General features: G+C 34.9%; 3 protein-coding genes across 5 annotated transcripts; 1 reads left to right on the top strand and 2 right to left on the bottom strand.

Moving 5' to 3' along the window:
- On the bottom strand, window positions 1-7,409 carry Sf3b3 (splicing factor 3B subunit 3). Its single transcript, XM_033486362.2, has 13 exons — window positions 7,257-7,409; window positions 6,510-6,974; window positions 6,134-6,306; window positions 5,550-6,046; window positions 5,311-5,476; window positions 4,890-5,058; window positions 4,084-4,235; window positions 3,699-3,854; window positions 3,190-3,481; window positions 2,368-3,034; window positions 2,168-2,284; window positions 1,519-1,897; window positions 1-1,444 (listed from the first exon to the last, which is right to left on the bottom strand). The coding sequence occupies exons 2-13, from the start codon at window positions 6,904-6,906 to the stop codon at window positions 956-958; spliced, it is 3,654 nt and encodes a 1,217-aa protein (XP_033342253.1). The 5' UTR covers window positions 6,907-6,974; window positions 7,257-7,409; the 3' UTR covers window positions 1-955.
- A 338-nt stretch (window positions 7,410-7,747) lies between these two features.
- On the top strand, window positions 7,748-11,113 carry Sse (extra spindle pole bodies like 1, separase). Of its 3 annotated transcripts, XM_033486375.2 has the most exons (9): window positions 7,748-8,041; window positions 8,114-8,330; window positions 8,560-8,834; window positions 8,918-9,054; window positions 9,124-9,340; window positions 9,420-9,898; window positions 9,976-10,121; window positions 10,209-10,360; window positions 10,448-11,113. In XM_033486375.2, exons 1-8 carry the CDS (start codon window positions 7,844-7,846, stop codon window positions 10,355-10,357), a joined length of 1,818 nt encoding a protein of 605 aa, XP_033342266.2. In that variant the 5' UTR covers window positions 7,748-7,843; the 3' UTR covers window positions 10,358-10,360; window positions 10,448-11,113. The 3 variants fall into 3 exon arrangements, with proteins under 3 accessions (XP_033342266.2, XP_076375178.1, XP_076375177.1); XM_076519063.1 differs by having other exon boundaries at window positions 8,602-8,834; window positions 10,209-11,113; XM_076519062.1 differs by having other exon boundaries at window positions 10,209-11,113.
- Window positions 9,936-13,247, bottom strand: Gmppb (GDP-mannose pyrophosphorylase B). The gene is made up of 6 exons (XM_033486383.2): window positions 12,358-13,247; window positions 11,861-12,092; window positions 11,374-11,767; window positions 11,117-11,278; window positions 10,808-11,039; window positions 9,936-10,682 (listed from the first exon to the last, which is right to left on the bottom strand). The coding sequence occupies exons 2-6, from the start codon at window positions 12,011-12,013 to the stop codon at window positions 10,514-10,516; spliced, it is 1,110 nt and encodes a 369-aa protein (XP_033342274.1). The 5' UTR covers window positions 12,014-12,092; window positions 12,358-13,247; the 3' UTR covers window positions 9,936-10,513.
- Between the last annotated feature and the right edge of the window lie 46 nt (window positions 13,248-13,293).

Here is a 13,293-nt window from a genome sequence, read left to right as displayed (position 1 = left end):
TTTTACGAAAACTTTAGTTTATTTGTGGTTTAAAGCCGTTACCGTGTACAATAATATAGAAACGAAATTGAACGTGCGACGAATACAGAAATATATGAAATCTAGATACGTAACTTTAACAATTAGATTTGTAGATAGTTAATAATCTAGTAGTCATATCTAATCTATAGTCAATCTCATTTTTAACTTTGCAATTTATGTTCAGCAAGTACACCTCACTTTACGAGCGCTATATTTATAATGTTAAAATAGGTCGATAAGGCATTTTCCATTTTTTTCTGAACTGTTCGCGTACAGTTTGTCTATAGTTTTTTTAGCAATGTACGGTAAGTAAACTGCAGCGAGGTTGCGGATAAGAAGTATAATATTAACGGGAACATAATGTGCAAACATTACGAAAGTGATACTCGAAACAAGTTGTTTTCTGTAGTTAAAAAAAACGTGTGTATTTTGAGAATTGCACCGCATCGGAGGTTTGTCGTAACATGTGACATACAATAAGAGAAACGAATAAAAATAGAACTTAAAAGAAACTTCGGTGGAATAAAGCTAGTCTTACATAATATCCAGAAATCAGGATTCGTTCTAAACTAGTATAAAGAGATGAGATGTCAAAATTTACATGTTTTCGATAATTTAAAAATACAATTCCTTATCACTAACGAATGCTTTTTTTGTATACTTAAATTAAACTCTTCTCTACGATCACATTCAAAACTAACTTTTTAATTTATTACATACGACGCGAGTTATATTCTACACCTATCATTTTTGTCGCCCCTTGTACATAAAAAGTATAATGTGCGTAATTTCTGATTGATTATCGGTTGCCTATTGTTGTAAAAAACAAAAAAAAACAGAGGGAAATATAAATGTGTGAAAAAGATGCGAACGGAATGCAGGCAAATGAAATGTAGCTTCCAAACGAACTGACAATGAATACGTTGTAAGAACCTTAGAAAGCATAACGCGTACGGATATCCTCAAGTTTCTTCGACACCTCGGACGGTGTTCGTTCAAGATCTCCAGATATACTCTTTTGTTTTGCCGGTTCGATCGAGTTGAACTGTTCGCATAGATCGCCATCGATCACATTCTTTACAGGATAATAGTACGATCTAAAAGACAAATGATCCCTTCCGCAGAGGGGCGGATGTTCGGAACGCATATGCATCTCTAAATGCTGGAAAAAGTCATGGTCCTCGTGACTCGTAAACGGAACAAGAACGCCCACAGTTCCACTCAACGTCGTATACACTAAACTTTCAGAACCACCAGGAATCAACGTAGCCTTTTGTAGAGACATAACAGTTTCACCGACATGGAAGCAGGCAACGGTATCTGCTTTTTGACTGGCGCCATTCAACAGACCCCTATCCCATAAAGCCTTATTCCCAGTAGGATCTTCGTCTACGTCGTCGTTAATTCCGCTTGCTAATCGTATCTGTAACAACGTTAAGCATAAATCGAATTGCTCAACTTATAATAAATTTCTCAAGAATACAAAGGAACACTCACAACAGCAATGTTTCCAAATTTGTCCGCAGTAGCAACAGTGTCGTAATCTAGTACGCATGTGGTCGTTATCCACCTTGGGTGCGTATCGTCCGCAAATACTATCAACTGATTCTCCTGTCGTTTGTATCTCACCGCATATACCGATTCTTGAACATCGCTCACGTATATTCGCTGGCCGATTGCATTGATAGAAACAACGGCATTCGGAATATGCTTGTTCTCGCATTTGCGCAACAATTTTTTCTTGCCCATGTCGTACAAACGTAACATTCTGCCGACACCAACTAATACGCGTCCCTGATAGGGACATATAGCCAATGGTACTTCGTCCAGGTTAGTTTTATGAACCAATTCGAGGCTGGTACATTCAGCGTTCACTCTAGACAACAAAAATATTATTCGCTAAAACTGTATTCGTCGTAGAATATGTACAAATTTCAGTCACTTAAATTTAGGGTCAGCACTGCAGGAATATCATCATACAATACAGTAATTGTGTAATTTCGTCATCATATATGTCGTGTTTAATTGGAATAAACTGATCACTATGTTAAAGAAACGTTCAGGCTCAAACAATCGTGTCTGGATTGCCTTTATTATCTATTTTGGTCTTGGAAATGTGTGAATAATGTTTTTGAATGAGACTTACTTGTACGTATACAGGAAACCTCCACTGCTAACTCTGGGATTTAACTGAAACTCCTTGGCGACGCCAACGATGAGAAACAGTTGATCGCCTTGATTTGCGAATTTCACCAGACTCAAACTGAAATATAAATTTATAAACAATTGAATTACACTTTCTCTGAACTATAAAAACCAAAACGTACACAAATATTCAAACCTTACCATAAAGCGGCCAAGTTTTGCTCAAGCCTATGAATCTCAAAGGTTTGTCCTGTTGTGGGTGCAATTATTCTTATCAACGATGCCCATAAACCGGGACCAGCTCTTGGTGCACCAAACACAGCTTCGTTTGGTTCTTCCGACAAGAAGGCCTCCGCTAGTTCCCTTGCTACCGCTGCCTCTTCGACACCTGCTGCTTCTTGCATCTCTTCCGCCATTTGTAATCTCCTCTGCTGTTTCGTTTCCTCTGTGTACGCATTGTGCTCAGTTTCGATAATTATCAGATGCGCGGAGTCCGAATGGATGGCGAATTTCCTTGGTGTGTACTCCAAAGGAAAGCTGATTTGATTGAATACGGCGCCTAACTTTTCAAGAGCAAGAATTCTTAGAGTGTTCGTCGAAATTGCAACGATCCCCTCGGGGCATTGTTCAGAACTGAAACCCGACGCGAACTCCAAGCTCTCGTAAGACAGCGGCGTCAAGTGGAAACGGTTTTGGTAATAGTAGCTCAACCACGATCTGCTGCTCATTGCGAGCACCGCCTGGTTCCCTTGCATTTTTATTCTAAATAACTTCACAGGTCGAGATCCCAGATAGCGTGTACGCGTGTCCGCAAGATCACCGGAAATGGGATCTAATACTGTTCTTAATAACACACCGTTCTGCAAACCTAAAGAGGATGCAAATATATATTATAAACGTATATTGCTTCGGTTCGAATGTTAGATACAACAGTCTGCCGATAGTGTGGCCTACTTAAATGTCTCCTCCTTTAGGCGGACCACCCAGTATGAAACCAACAACATTGTTGTAAATTCCGTTTACCTATGTTTAAGTATAAGCTAGATTGTTGGGGTGACAATTCCTCGGAACTGTTGGCATCTTTCGCACCCATCTCAACAATACATAAACTTTCTGCAGCCGCGGGCAGGGCTTGCATGCTTCTAGGTGCTAAACAATCGGATGGATCCAACGAAATGATCCTCACTGTATTGTCCTGAAGACCAACAGCCAGAAACCATGACCTTTGTTCTCCAATAGCTACATTACCAAGAGCCATGCACATAACTTCTGATGGCATTTTCTTCCGTTCCGTGTATTCATTCAATTGTCCAGTCTAGAAAATACAATGCATTCGACATTCATCGAAGAAACTAAACCAGTAAAATGTTCGCTTTTCGTCTAGTTTGACTAAGAGCTAGCCACACGTAAGACGAATAAGTGATATAATTTGTGCATCTTTTACATCTCTGAGAATGTGGTTTCACAGAGAGAACAATCGATGCAATCCGCAAACAAGATTTAATATATAAAGCAATAATATATTCACATACAGGGTCCATTTCGAAGTATACCAGTTCTCCACCGGTCAGCGCGATGACAACTTGGCGCTGGTTCACTGCGCATTTGACTATAGTCTTTTTTCCGGGTGCCTTCCATTCATTGACACGTTTATCAGCGCGAATATGACGTATACCGTCCGGATATACCTAAAATAAAATAGCGAAATAATTTCGTATTCGCAGGAAAAGTAATTTCCATTTTTTTTAAAGAAAATTGTCGAGTCCTTAATACCAGAAGTATTTAGATAGAAACTAAACATTCAACGATGCGACGAACTCGTTTAATTTAGCACTAGCTATAGCGACCGTCACGTGGTAAGACCAGGTGCCGGAGATACCGTAGTGCAATAATGCAGACAAATGTGATGCAATTTACCTGCACCAACGCGTCCTCCCCCAAAGCAGAGCAGCTCAGCGTCGGCGTTGTACCAAGAAAACCAGAGTCGGTCACTTCTTCTACAGTTTCTCCAATACTAAGTACAAGAGTTGCATTGACGAAGGACACTATGATGTAAGCATCATACTCCTCTGTAATCAAAATTATAAAGCTCACTCTAAGATATCTAAGCAGAATAAAACACAGGAGAAATGGATAAAATAATAGAATTCGTCTTCGTGACCGTCGAGCATACTGTGATCCTACACACAAAGAGTAGACGGACTTTTGGTGCAAATCAATGCTCTTATATCCCCCAGCAAAATCGAGTGTTCTTACCTTTTAGTCACTCTGTGTTCTGTAGTTCAACCAATAGCATGCTGGTAGCCTGAAAGAGAGAACTGGTGTTTGATAAGAGTGTATCAAGCCACCAGATTCGTCAATATCATTTACAAACACTAATTTATATCACTTTAGAATTATTCGCATTTAAAAATAGCAATAGAGCTCCTATCGTGTATCGATATCGAATATTTACAAATATTTGTTTCTACCATTATTAAATTAAAAAAAAACTCCCATTATTATTATTATTAAAAAAAGACCGACATATAAGTGTACTTAAGATTAAACAAATAGAGCCACTACAATGTACTCTAGTACTAAATCAAATAGTATGTATGTATTATATATAAAGGTGTAATTGTGTGTGACATTAGAATTAACAACTTGTTCTGAATTGTTGATTAAACATATGATAATAAAAACATGCAAACAACTACTGTGTAAGATGTATACGAACTAACCATCGATTCTTCTTTTAACAGTCCACACAGCATTTGGATTACCAGGCAATTCGCTGACTGCCATTTCAGAAACTTCCAAACCATGCCGTAATACGCGTAGCGTAGAACGTGGTCCTCTGCCACACGTTATGTACAACTGTGGAGTATCCTCGTTCGCTAAATCAGCCACCTGCAAGAATTTACTAATTCTGTAAGTACGAATTTATATTTCACATCTATCTTAATTTGTGGTATACTATACGTGTCTTTCTTAGGTTCAACTTCATTTTGCAAAGACAAAATGAAGGCGACTAAGAATATTTTACTTTTGCACCGTACCACCGAAAAAAGATACTGTAAATATTATCTTCCTTCTTGAGGGTGCACTCATGTTTCATTTCTTATCATAGAATTGAAGGTTCTGTTAAGGGATCACATTTACCTGGCACGCCATTATTGGCGATAAACTATCCATCTCATCCACCAACACTAAATTTCTAAGCGGTCTTGGCGCAAAGAAGAAGGTATCACCTTCTTCGAGGGGCATAGCAGAACTGAACTCTGGTTCGTCGTCATCGTCTCCTAGATGTGCAATTTGATAAAGATAACTGGAAAAGAAAATGAAGTTATTTAAAATTTGAAGTCGAATCGAAATTAGAATTCTTATAAATATACACGTACTGGTTACCGAATTCTGATGCAACAAATAAGAATCCTGTTTTCAAGACACACATGCTTGCCGCAACAGGTACCGTATCAAAATATTTTAATTTAATTTCGGTCACCATGTCTTCGTCTGTTTCAAGAGTGATCTTGAAAATGTCCCCTTGCTCAGTTTGAGCCAAGAAAAAGAACATGCTCTTAGTTTTATGAGTGGCTGAACAAACAAATATCATGCCCCTCTCGGGATCATCCAAATCGTTGCGCCGCCTAGGAATAGGACAACGAATATCATGTTGATCTCCTAAGTTTTTGTAAGTTAAATAATTCTCTGAACAAATAAGAACGCCGCTCGGTCCATCATTTCCACCAGGGACGGAGACAAGAAAGTTTGCGTGTTCTTCTAAAGGTTCACTATACTTGCGGACAACATGGTTCAAACCTAGGTCCAACTCATACAAAGTTAATGTTTGCTGTGTTTTTACTGCAGCATCACCTGTGGGATCACTATCTGCTTCCTATAAAATAGAATTGAGATCACTTCAATTGTAGAATGGTACAAATACAACAGTTTATAATCGCTTTAATAGTTTTAATATTAGTACCTCATAGTCGATTTCTAAGCAGGCAAACATAGGATTCTCAAAACCTACATCTACACCCACAGTATGATAAACTAATGTATTACTTTTATGAGCTTCCAGAGGAGAGGAAATCGTTAACCTAGCTTCTGGATCTCTGTTCAATATATATACAAGTTTTTGTTTTTCAATTGCACCTGAAATAATTTCAATGTAGTCAGTACTCATCGATAATTATAACAAAAATTTTAAATAAATATATTAAAGCTGCACCATCAGAGTAAATAGTATAATCAGTGTTGATCAGTTGAAACACGGTTAAATCAAATCATATGGTAAAAAATATATTTTCTTTAAATATCTTCAGTAATATAAGTAGAAAAGGAGATAAATACAGTACCTATCATTACTGCTCTTCCTTTAGGATCTATAGCTAGGTATTGTCCAGGAACAATGCGTCGGCAACCACTTTTTCCAAATGTTTCCTGATGTACTTTTTCGAAAACATTCTTTGCTGGGATGTATTCCAAGATTACAATACGTCCAGAATCAGACCCAACTACAATATAATCCTTCGTACCACCAGTTAGCCTAAAGGCCATTAAAGATCTTACAATTCCGAATACTTCTACGGTCAACAGGGTATGTACTTTCCCAGTATTGGGGTCTGGCCTTAAAAGTTCCAAAGATTTCCCACGCGAAACCAGAATTTCTTGCATCTTACTACCAGAGAAATTCCCGTGCACCGCATGGGTAATACCCGTTGCGCGTTGCAACGTTAAGTTATACAAATACATTGTCCTTTTCTTTCTCTTTCAATCAATGAATATGAAAAAGCTACTGACGTAGGGAATATACAGCCATTCTGCAATAAATACCATACGCAAAATCATTTTAATAAATCGAATTAATATTATGAAATCTTTCAAATAAATAAAATTAAATTCATTTCATAAATCGTAAGATTGCTACGACAACTGATTTCCAACAAGCATCATACTGAAAGTCTACTAATGGTAACGGTAGATTGAAAAATAACGCTGGATTTTAAGAATACACCACATCACGTTTTTCGCACAAGTCGTAGTAAAAAGAAAAAAATATCAACATTTTCGAATAGATGGAAATACAAAAAGCAATATTTTACCTTGTATTTATGAGCACATTCGTTCCCAACAACGATGATCGTCGATTTCACGTTCTCCTCGTGAACCTACCACCATTTGCAATGACTGATTCCTTTCCATTTCTCTCTACATTCTCTACGAACCTAATTAGTAAATGGAGGTAGAACGGTGACCAGAAGATTTTATATAACATTGAAACAACTAAACGCCATCTGACGGTAAAAAGTAGAATTGAAATATAGTTTTCAACGCGTAATTGTAAATCGACCGTAATTTCTTTACATGTAAATAAATCACGACTTTTATTTGCATGAAAATAAAATTTATACAATTACATTTTATATTTTCGAAATTATAGTATCATTCAATTAAACATAGACCTTTTCCTTGGACATAATTAAGATTCTACCTTTTTAAAAAAAGGATCATGTTACATACATGAACATATTTTCTTAATAGAAATGTAAGCATTAGGTTGGTATTCTTATGACAACAAGTTCGTTTGAATTCGAATCATTCGTTTAACAGTTTTCATGTAGGAATAGAGAATTGAAGTTTGTATTGTACATATAAAGAATAAGTGAAAATTAAAAGACCGTACAGTAATATGGAAGAAATCTTTCAAATTCTTCGCGACTGTCGTTTGGGTACTGGTGGGAATGAAGAAGCACCGGAAATAATTGAGAACGAATCATTAGAAAATATGAAAAGTAATATTGAAAAATTTCTCTCGAGTGCGATATGCTGCATGGGAACCGTTGAATATTCTAATTTAAATAAAATACTAGCAATCTTGAATTTAAAGGTACTGTTTGCGCATTCAGAGAGTAGCATTTTAAGTATATCATTATATTGAGGTTCGAAATATTTTTTACAGTTGTGTAATGAACTGGAAGCTATAAACCGTTTAATTGAATCACATGCGGTGTTACTTCGTCAACAAACAATACACAGATACGTGAAATCGGAATTCCGAAAGACAATTCAGAAAAATCAACAGGTCTATGGACTTAACTCATCCCATGTTAATTTTAATACAAGTAATATAAGTTTTACTGATAATTGGAAGGCTAAACTCTCTGATTTACCTAAAGGTGAGATATGTAAACCAAATATTTTCAACTCTTCAAAGGCACATTATACTTTCGAATTATAAAAGATTATAAAATTCATTTGCACAAGAAGTCATACAAATTTTATATTTGCAGTTGTTGCATCCACATTTAACAAAAATTAATACATCGGAAATTTTAATAGAATTTGAAAGATCCAAATGTGCCATTATAATTATTGTTGCTAATATTATTTTAATTTGAAATATAGAGTGGTATCTGATCCAAGTCACTGCTCCATATCATCCTACAGATATTACAATGCAAGAGAACAAAATGCAAGAGATATATATTTCCATATTACCAACTGGAACCAAAGACATGGAACCTTTGTGCATAACAATACCAAAACCAAAGTTAGATTCTTATGATATTTGTTGTGAAATTCAGAAATTACTTGTTCATAACATGTCGGATCTTCAGGCTACTTATGCAAACAACAAATTATATTGGGAAATGCGTGATCAACAAAATAATACAATGAAGGTATTTAGAACATCAATAATTTGTGTATAATTAGATTTTATCATTTCTATGCATGTATACAAATGTATATACATGTATGATAGACAGCTATACAAGCCTTAGAATTCAAATGGTTGCGAGAATGGAGAATCTTGTTTGTCGCAGACCCTATAGATAAAGACAATGTAACAGAAAACATTGTTCAAACGATTGACAAACTTATATTGGACAACAAAAACCAGTAAGTAAAGCTGTTGATCTATAATTTAATTGTGATAGTCAGAATACTATATAGAATTATATTTTCTAGTAAGAACATATCGAAGCGTACAAAGTGGTTATTAAGAAAAGTGGCTTTAACTGCATGTTTTTTAACAAGAGAAGAGATAGCACGTGCAGTTAAGTATGTGCTTACTGGTTATGATAAACTTGCAAATAATATCATATTATCTATATATGGAAAATTGAAAATTATGGAGGAGATTAAGAATGCAGTTAGAAAAACATTAGTTTTAATTGTTGATGAAGTAAGTTTAAAAATATCTATGAAATGTGCATATAGATTATACTTTTTTTAATATTCGCATATTTGTTAATCTTTTTCAGCATATGGATTATATACCCTTTGAATCTATGGAAATTGTAAATTGTCACCCTATTACTCGTTTTCCATCATTACATATTGTTTACGCTCTTTTTAAAGAACATGAAAACACAATAGAAAATGGTTGTAAAATAATTAAAATAAAAAATGACATGGGTACGTGTATAGTTAATCCGTCAAACGATTTGCCTAAAATGGAAAAACGTTTAAGACTGTTTATTGAATACTGGTTACCAAATTGGAAAAGCTTGTACAATGTTGAACCAGAAGTAGATGTTTTCGAAGATGCTTTAGTTAATCACGATATATTAATGTATAGTGGTCATGGTAATGGAATACAATACTTACCTAGAGAACAAATTGAACGTTTAAGAGTGAAAGCAGTTGTTCTATTATTCGGTTGTAGCAGTGTAAAACTACTTCCAATAGGAGGACGTTATCCACCATATGGTGTCTCGAATCAGTATTTAATAGCCAGCAGGTAGTAAATTAGAAGTTACAAAAAATGATTGTGTCCATTTTGAAATATTAAGAAAGTCATTCATGTTTTATTTATAGTCCTTGCGTACTTGGTATGTTGTGGGAAGTCACCGATGCTGACACCGATAAAATGACTGCAAATTTCATTAGTAGCTGGATACCGTCATTAACGAGTAGTTCGTGGGCCGATGTAGACATTAATTTATGGTGCCAGGGAATCTTTCGTTAGTATGACATATTTTGTACAATCAAAAAATTTGTCAGTTAATTTTACTGTTATGCTACGATTCATCCAAATTTCACACGTTTAGAATTGGTGAAAAATTCACGAAGCAATACGACAAATTTGTCTCCAGAGCCCGAGATGTTGAGGGCAGTAGCAAAATCGAAAAATGTTTGTTCTCAGTACATGACTGCGGCTGCTATAGTAGTACGAGGATTGCCGATAAAGTTGATTTGAATTGTAAGTGTAAAAACGTTACAAATTACTATAAATATTCGAGCTGATTTACACATATTTTAAAAAGCTGATACAAAATTTTTTCTTCAGAGAAGAACACGCGATTGGTCTCTCAGTTATCATACTCAGTGTGGTAATTCAAAATATTGTCTTTAGTCACATGATTATTTGAGGCTCTGGCACAGAGTTGGAAATGCTCTTGTGAGGTAAAACCTGACCTCCGTTGATATATAATTCATCTTTCACGATTACATCTTCACCGAGAACCGTTATACCTTCCATGCGTACCCATCGGCCAACGACGCTTCTCCAACCAACGATGCAACTAAGACAATATATCAAAACTCATTATACAAATGAATAAAACGATAATTAGATAAATAAGACAATTCTTAATTATAATAAATAAGATAAATACATGAAGAAGATAACATGGATGATGAAATTTACCCGTCTAGCCATGCGTGTTCCTTTATTATCGCTGATTTAAGAATTGTACTTCGTTTGATACAGCATCCATCGGATAACACAACACCGGGACCAATGGTGACGTTGGGTCCTATCCTACAATCTTTGCCAATCGTCGCCGTTTCATCTATTAAAACGTTTCCTACTACACCAGGACCAGAGTACAATTTTTCAGGAGATTTTTGTCTTAGGGATGTCAGATACATGCTCATTCCTGCATAAACAGAATGCAAATGTATCAAGTAAATGTAAACATTATTTACGAGCAAATATAATTTTCAGAATATATACCTTTGAGAAAATCTTTTGGTTGCCCTACATCCATCCAAAATCCTGTTAATTCCATTGCGTACAACTCTCCGTCTCTGGCCATTAATGGAAATATTTCCTTTTCTATACTAGTCGGCTTCAGTTCTATTCTTTTTAAGGCACTCGGATTAAAAATGTATATGCCTGAAAAATAATTTTTAGGCTTTGTTAGATGCTAGTACCTAACTTCACTAATTTGACTCTCATCTAATTTCATTAATCAAAGGAGAATACAACACCTGCATTGATTTTATTAGAGATAAATTCTTGTGGCTTTTCTACAAAGCTTTCTATTTTACCATCGTCCGCATATACAACAACACCATATTTTGATGGTTCCTCTACTTTAGTAACGACTATAGTACCTTCTTTACCATGATTCTTATGATAATCAAGTAACTGCTTAAATGGAAATTCACAAATGATATCAGAGTTTAAAACAAAAAATGGCTCATTTCCTGAGCTTAATAGATCGTGTACAAGTGCAAGCGGTCCTGCAGTACCAAGAGGCTCTGGTTCATGTGAAAAAACTAAATGTACACCTAATTTCTTTGCTTCCTCGCCTAAGTCTCTTTCCATCTCCTCTGCACGATAAGATACTGCTAATACCACCTCGGTTACACCTGTTTCTACCTGTGATTCAACAATGTGACCATTAGTTTGTATAATTTTTAATGAACTTCCGATAGGTAGAGTATTAAGTACATGAAGAAAAATATAACATACCAGAGCTTCTATTTGATGCAATAGCATTGGTTTATTAGCAAATTCGACCAAAGGCTTAGGCCGACTTAATGTAAGTGGTCTTAATCTGGTGCCATATCCACCAACAAGAATTAATGCCCTCATTGTACCTAATTTTTTCTTTTTCTGTTGCATTACTCCTTGGTTTTTCAGTCCCGACAGATATAAAACAACATGGATTTGCAACTGGATAAAACTTTAACAGAACTGTTATCTAAAAAAACGTCATTAATACTACAGATAATTTCAACAAAAATGACATCTTGTCAATTAAACAATGATACATATTGTCATTGAATTGAAGATTAAGCAAAAAAATGTTAAATGTAGAAAGACACTTAGATTTCGCATAAACATTTATTTAAGATCGTCGTGAATTTATGTCAAAGTATAATGAAAAAATAACATGTAAAAGTTAACATAATAAATATTTTCGATTACGATACACAATTTCTTAAGATTTTATACAAAAAACTTACCTGTTATTTACTTATCAGTTTGTTAGAGTAAAGTTATAAAATAATTATTCTTGTTTTTGCCACGTATGATTGAAATGCCGCGTAGACGTGCGTATGTACATAGTGACTACCAACACACATACACGATAAGATACACGCGTATGTAACGATACAAATATAGTCGTGTCGTATCAATCACTATCAGTCTTTATAATATTCTTATTAAAATTTCTACCTTTCACTCCTGACTAAATCACTCGTTCATAATTAATTTCACGTAGCGAACCATTCATCGTCACCAATGAATCGCAATACATATATGTCATGTTATAATTTACTTGTCATTTATATGTATAGATATACATAATACAGTAGTACGTACATATAACACTTTTAAAATTGTTTCTTTCTTCTTCCAACCACTTGATTTCGTGCAGAATTTTTTGCATACATTTATCATATCATTTCATGTTTTACTGTATAAAATCAGCGACATTGTCACAATTATTATAGGAGTTTTAAATTTATATTAATTTAAACTACGGACAGATTTTACTATTCGTTTCTTATTTGTATTTTTTAGTCATGAATACAAAATGCGATGTATCATTTTTGTTTTTAATTCATTATCGTTTGCATGAAGATCGCAGAATTTAAAACTACACCTACACTGTGCCAATTTCTACTTAATTATTATTAACGTAAAAAATGAAAATACACATTAAATACACAGAAACATAACGTTATTACATATATCGTAGTTTTTCGTACTGTAGCACGATAACTATTGCGTCTGCGCCAGAATGAATAGTTCATGATCACAAAACAAAAAGATGTAACTAATGTATCTCCTGTTACAATTGATTTTCTACATCCTTTGTCCAAATGCAAAATAATTTTGAAAATTTTATTGGTAAAAAGAGGATGATTTAATAACTGTCAATAAAATTATGGAAA

This window comes from Megalopta genalis, chromosome 2, assembly GCF_051020955.1.
Source record: "Megalopta genalis isolate 19385.01 chromosome 2, iyMegGena1_principal, whole genome shotgun sequence".
Classification (NCBI taxonomy): Eukaryota; Metazoa; Arthropoda; class Insecta; order Hymenoptera; family Halictidae; genus Megalopta; species Megalopta genalis.
This window is presented reverse-complemented; position numbering and strand designations above follow the sequence as displayed.

What these genes read in the sequence shown, in the direction of transcription:
- Sf3b3 (XM_033486362.2), bottom strand. Translation starts at nt 6,906, where the DNA reads ATGTATTTGTATAACTTAACGTTGCAACGCGCAACGGGTATTACCCAT. An exon ending in GGGAGGACGCGTTGGTGCAG is followed by an intron (nt 3,855 to 4,083) that starts GTAAATTGCATC and finishes ATTTTATTTTAG; the next exon opens with GTATATCCGGACGGTATACG. An exon ending in TAGCTTATACTTAAACATAG is followed by an intron (nt 3,035 to 3,189) that starts GTAAACGGAATT and finishes CATCCTCTTTAG; the next exon opens with GTTTGCAGAACGGTGTGTTA.
- Sse (XM_033486375.2), top strand. Translation starts at nt 7,844, where the DNA reads ATGGAAGAAATCTTTCAAATTCTTCGCGACTGTCGTTTGGGTACTGGT. An exon ending in CAGTATTTAATAGCCAGCAG is followed by an intron (nt 9,899 to 9,975) that starts GTAGTAAATTAG and finishes TTTTATTTATAG; the next exon opens with TCCTTGCGTACTTGGTATGT. An exon ending in ATGGTGCCAGGGAATCTTTC is followed by an intron (nt 10,122 to 10,208) that starts GTTAGTATGACA and finishes TCACACGTTTAG; the next exon opens with AATTGGTGAAAAATTCACGA.
- Gmppb (XM_033486383.2), bottom strand. Translation starts at nt 12,013, where the DNA reads ATGCAACAGAAAAAGAAAAAATTAGGTACAATGAGGGCATTAATTCTT. An exon ending in TGCATCAAATAGAAGCTCTG is followed by an intron (nt 11,768 to 11,860) that starts GTATGTTATATT and finishes GTTGAATCACAG; the next exon opens with GTAGAAACAGGTGTAACCGA. An exon ending in ACCAAAAGATTTTCTCAAAG is followed by an intron (nt 11,040 to 11,116) that starts GTATATATTCTG and finishes CTGTTTATGCAG; the next exon opens with GAATGAGCATGTATCTGACA.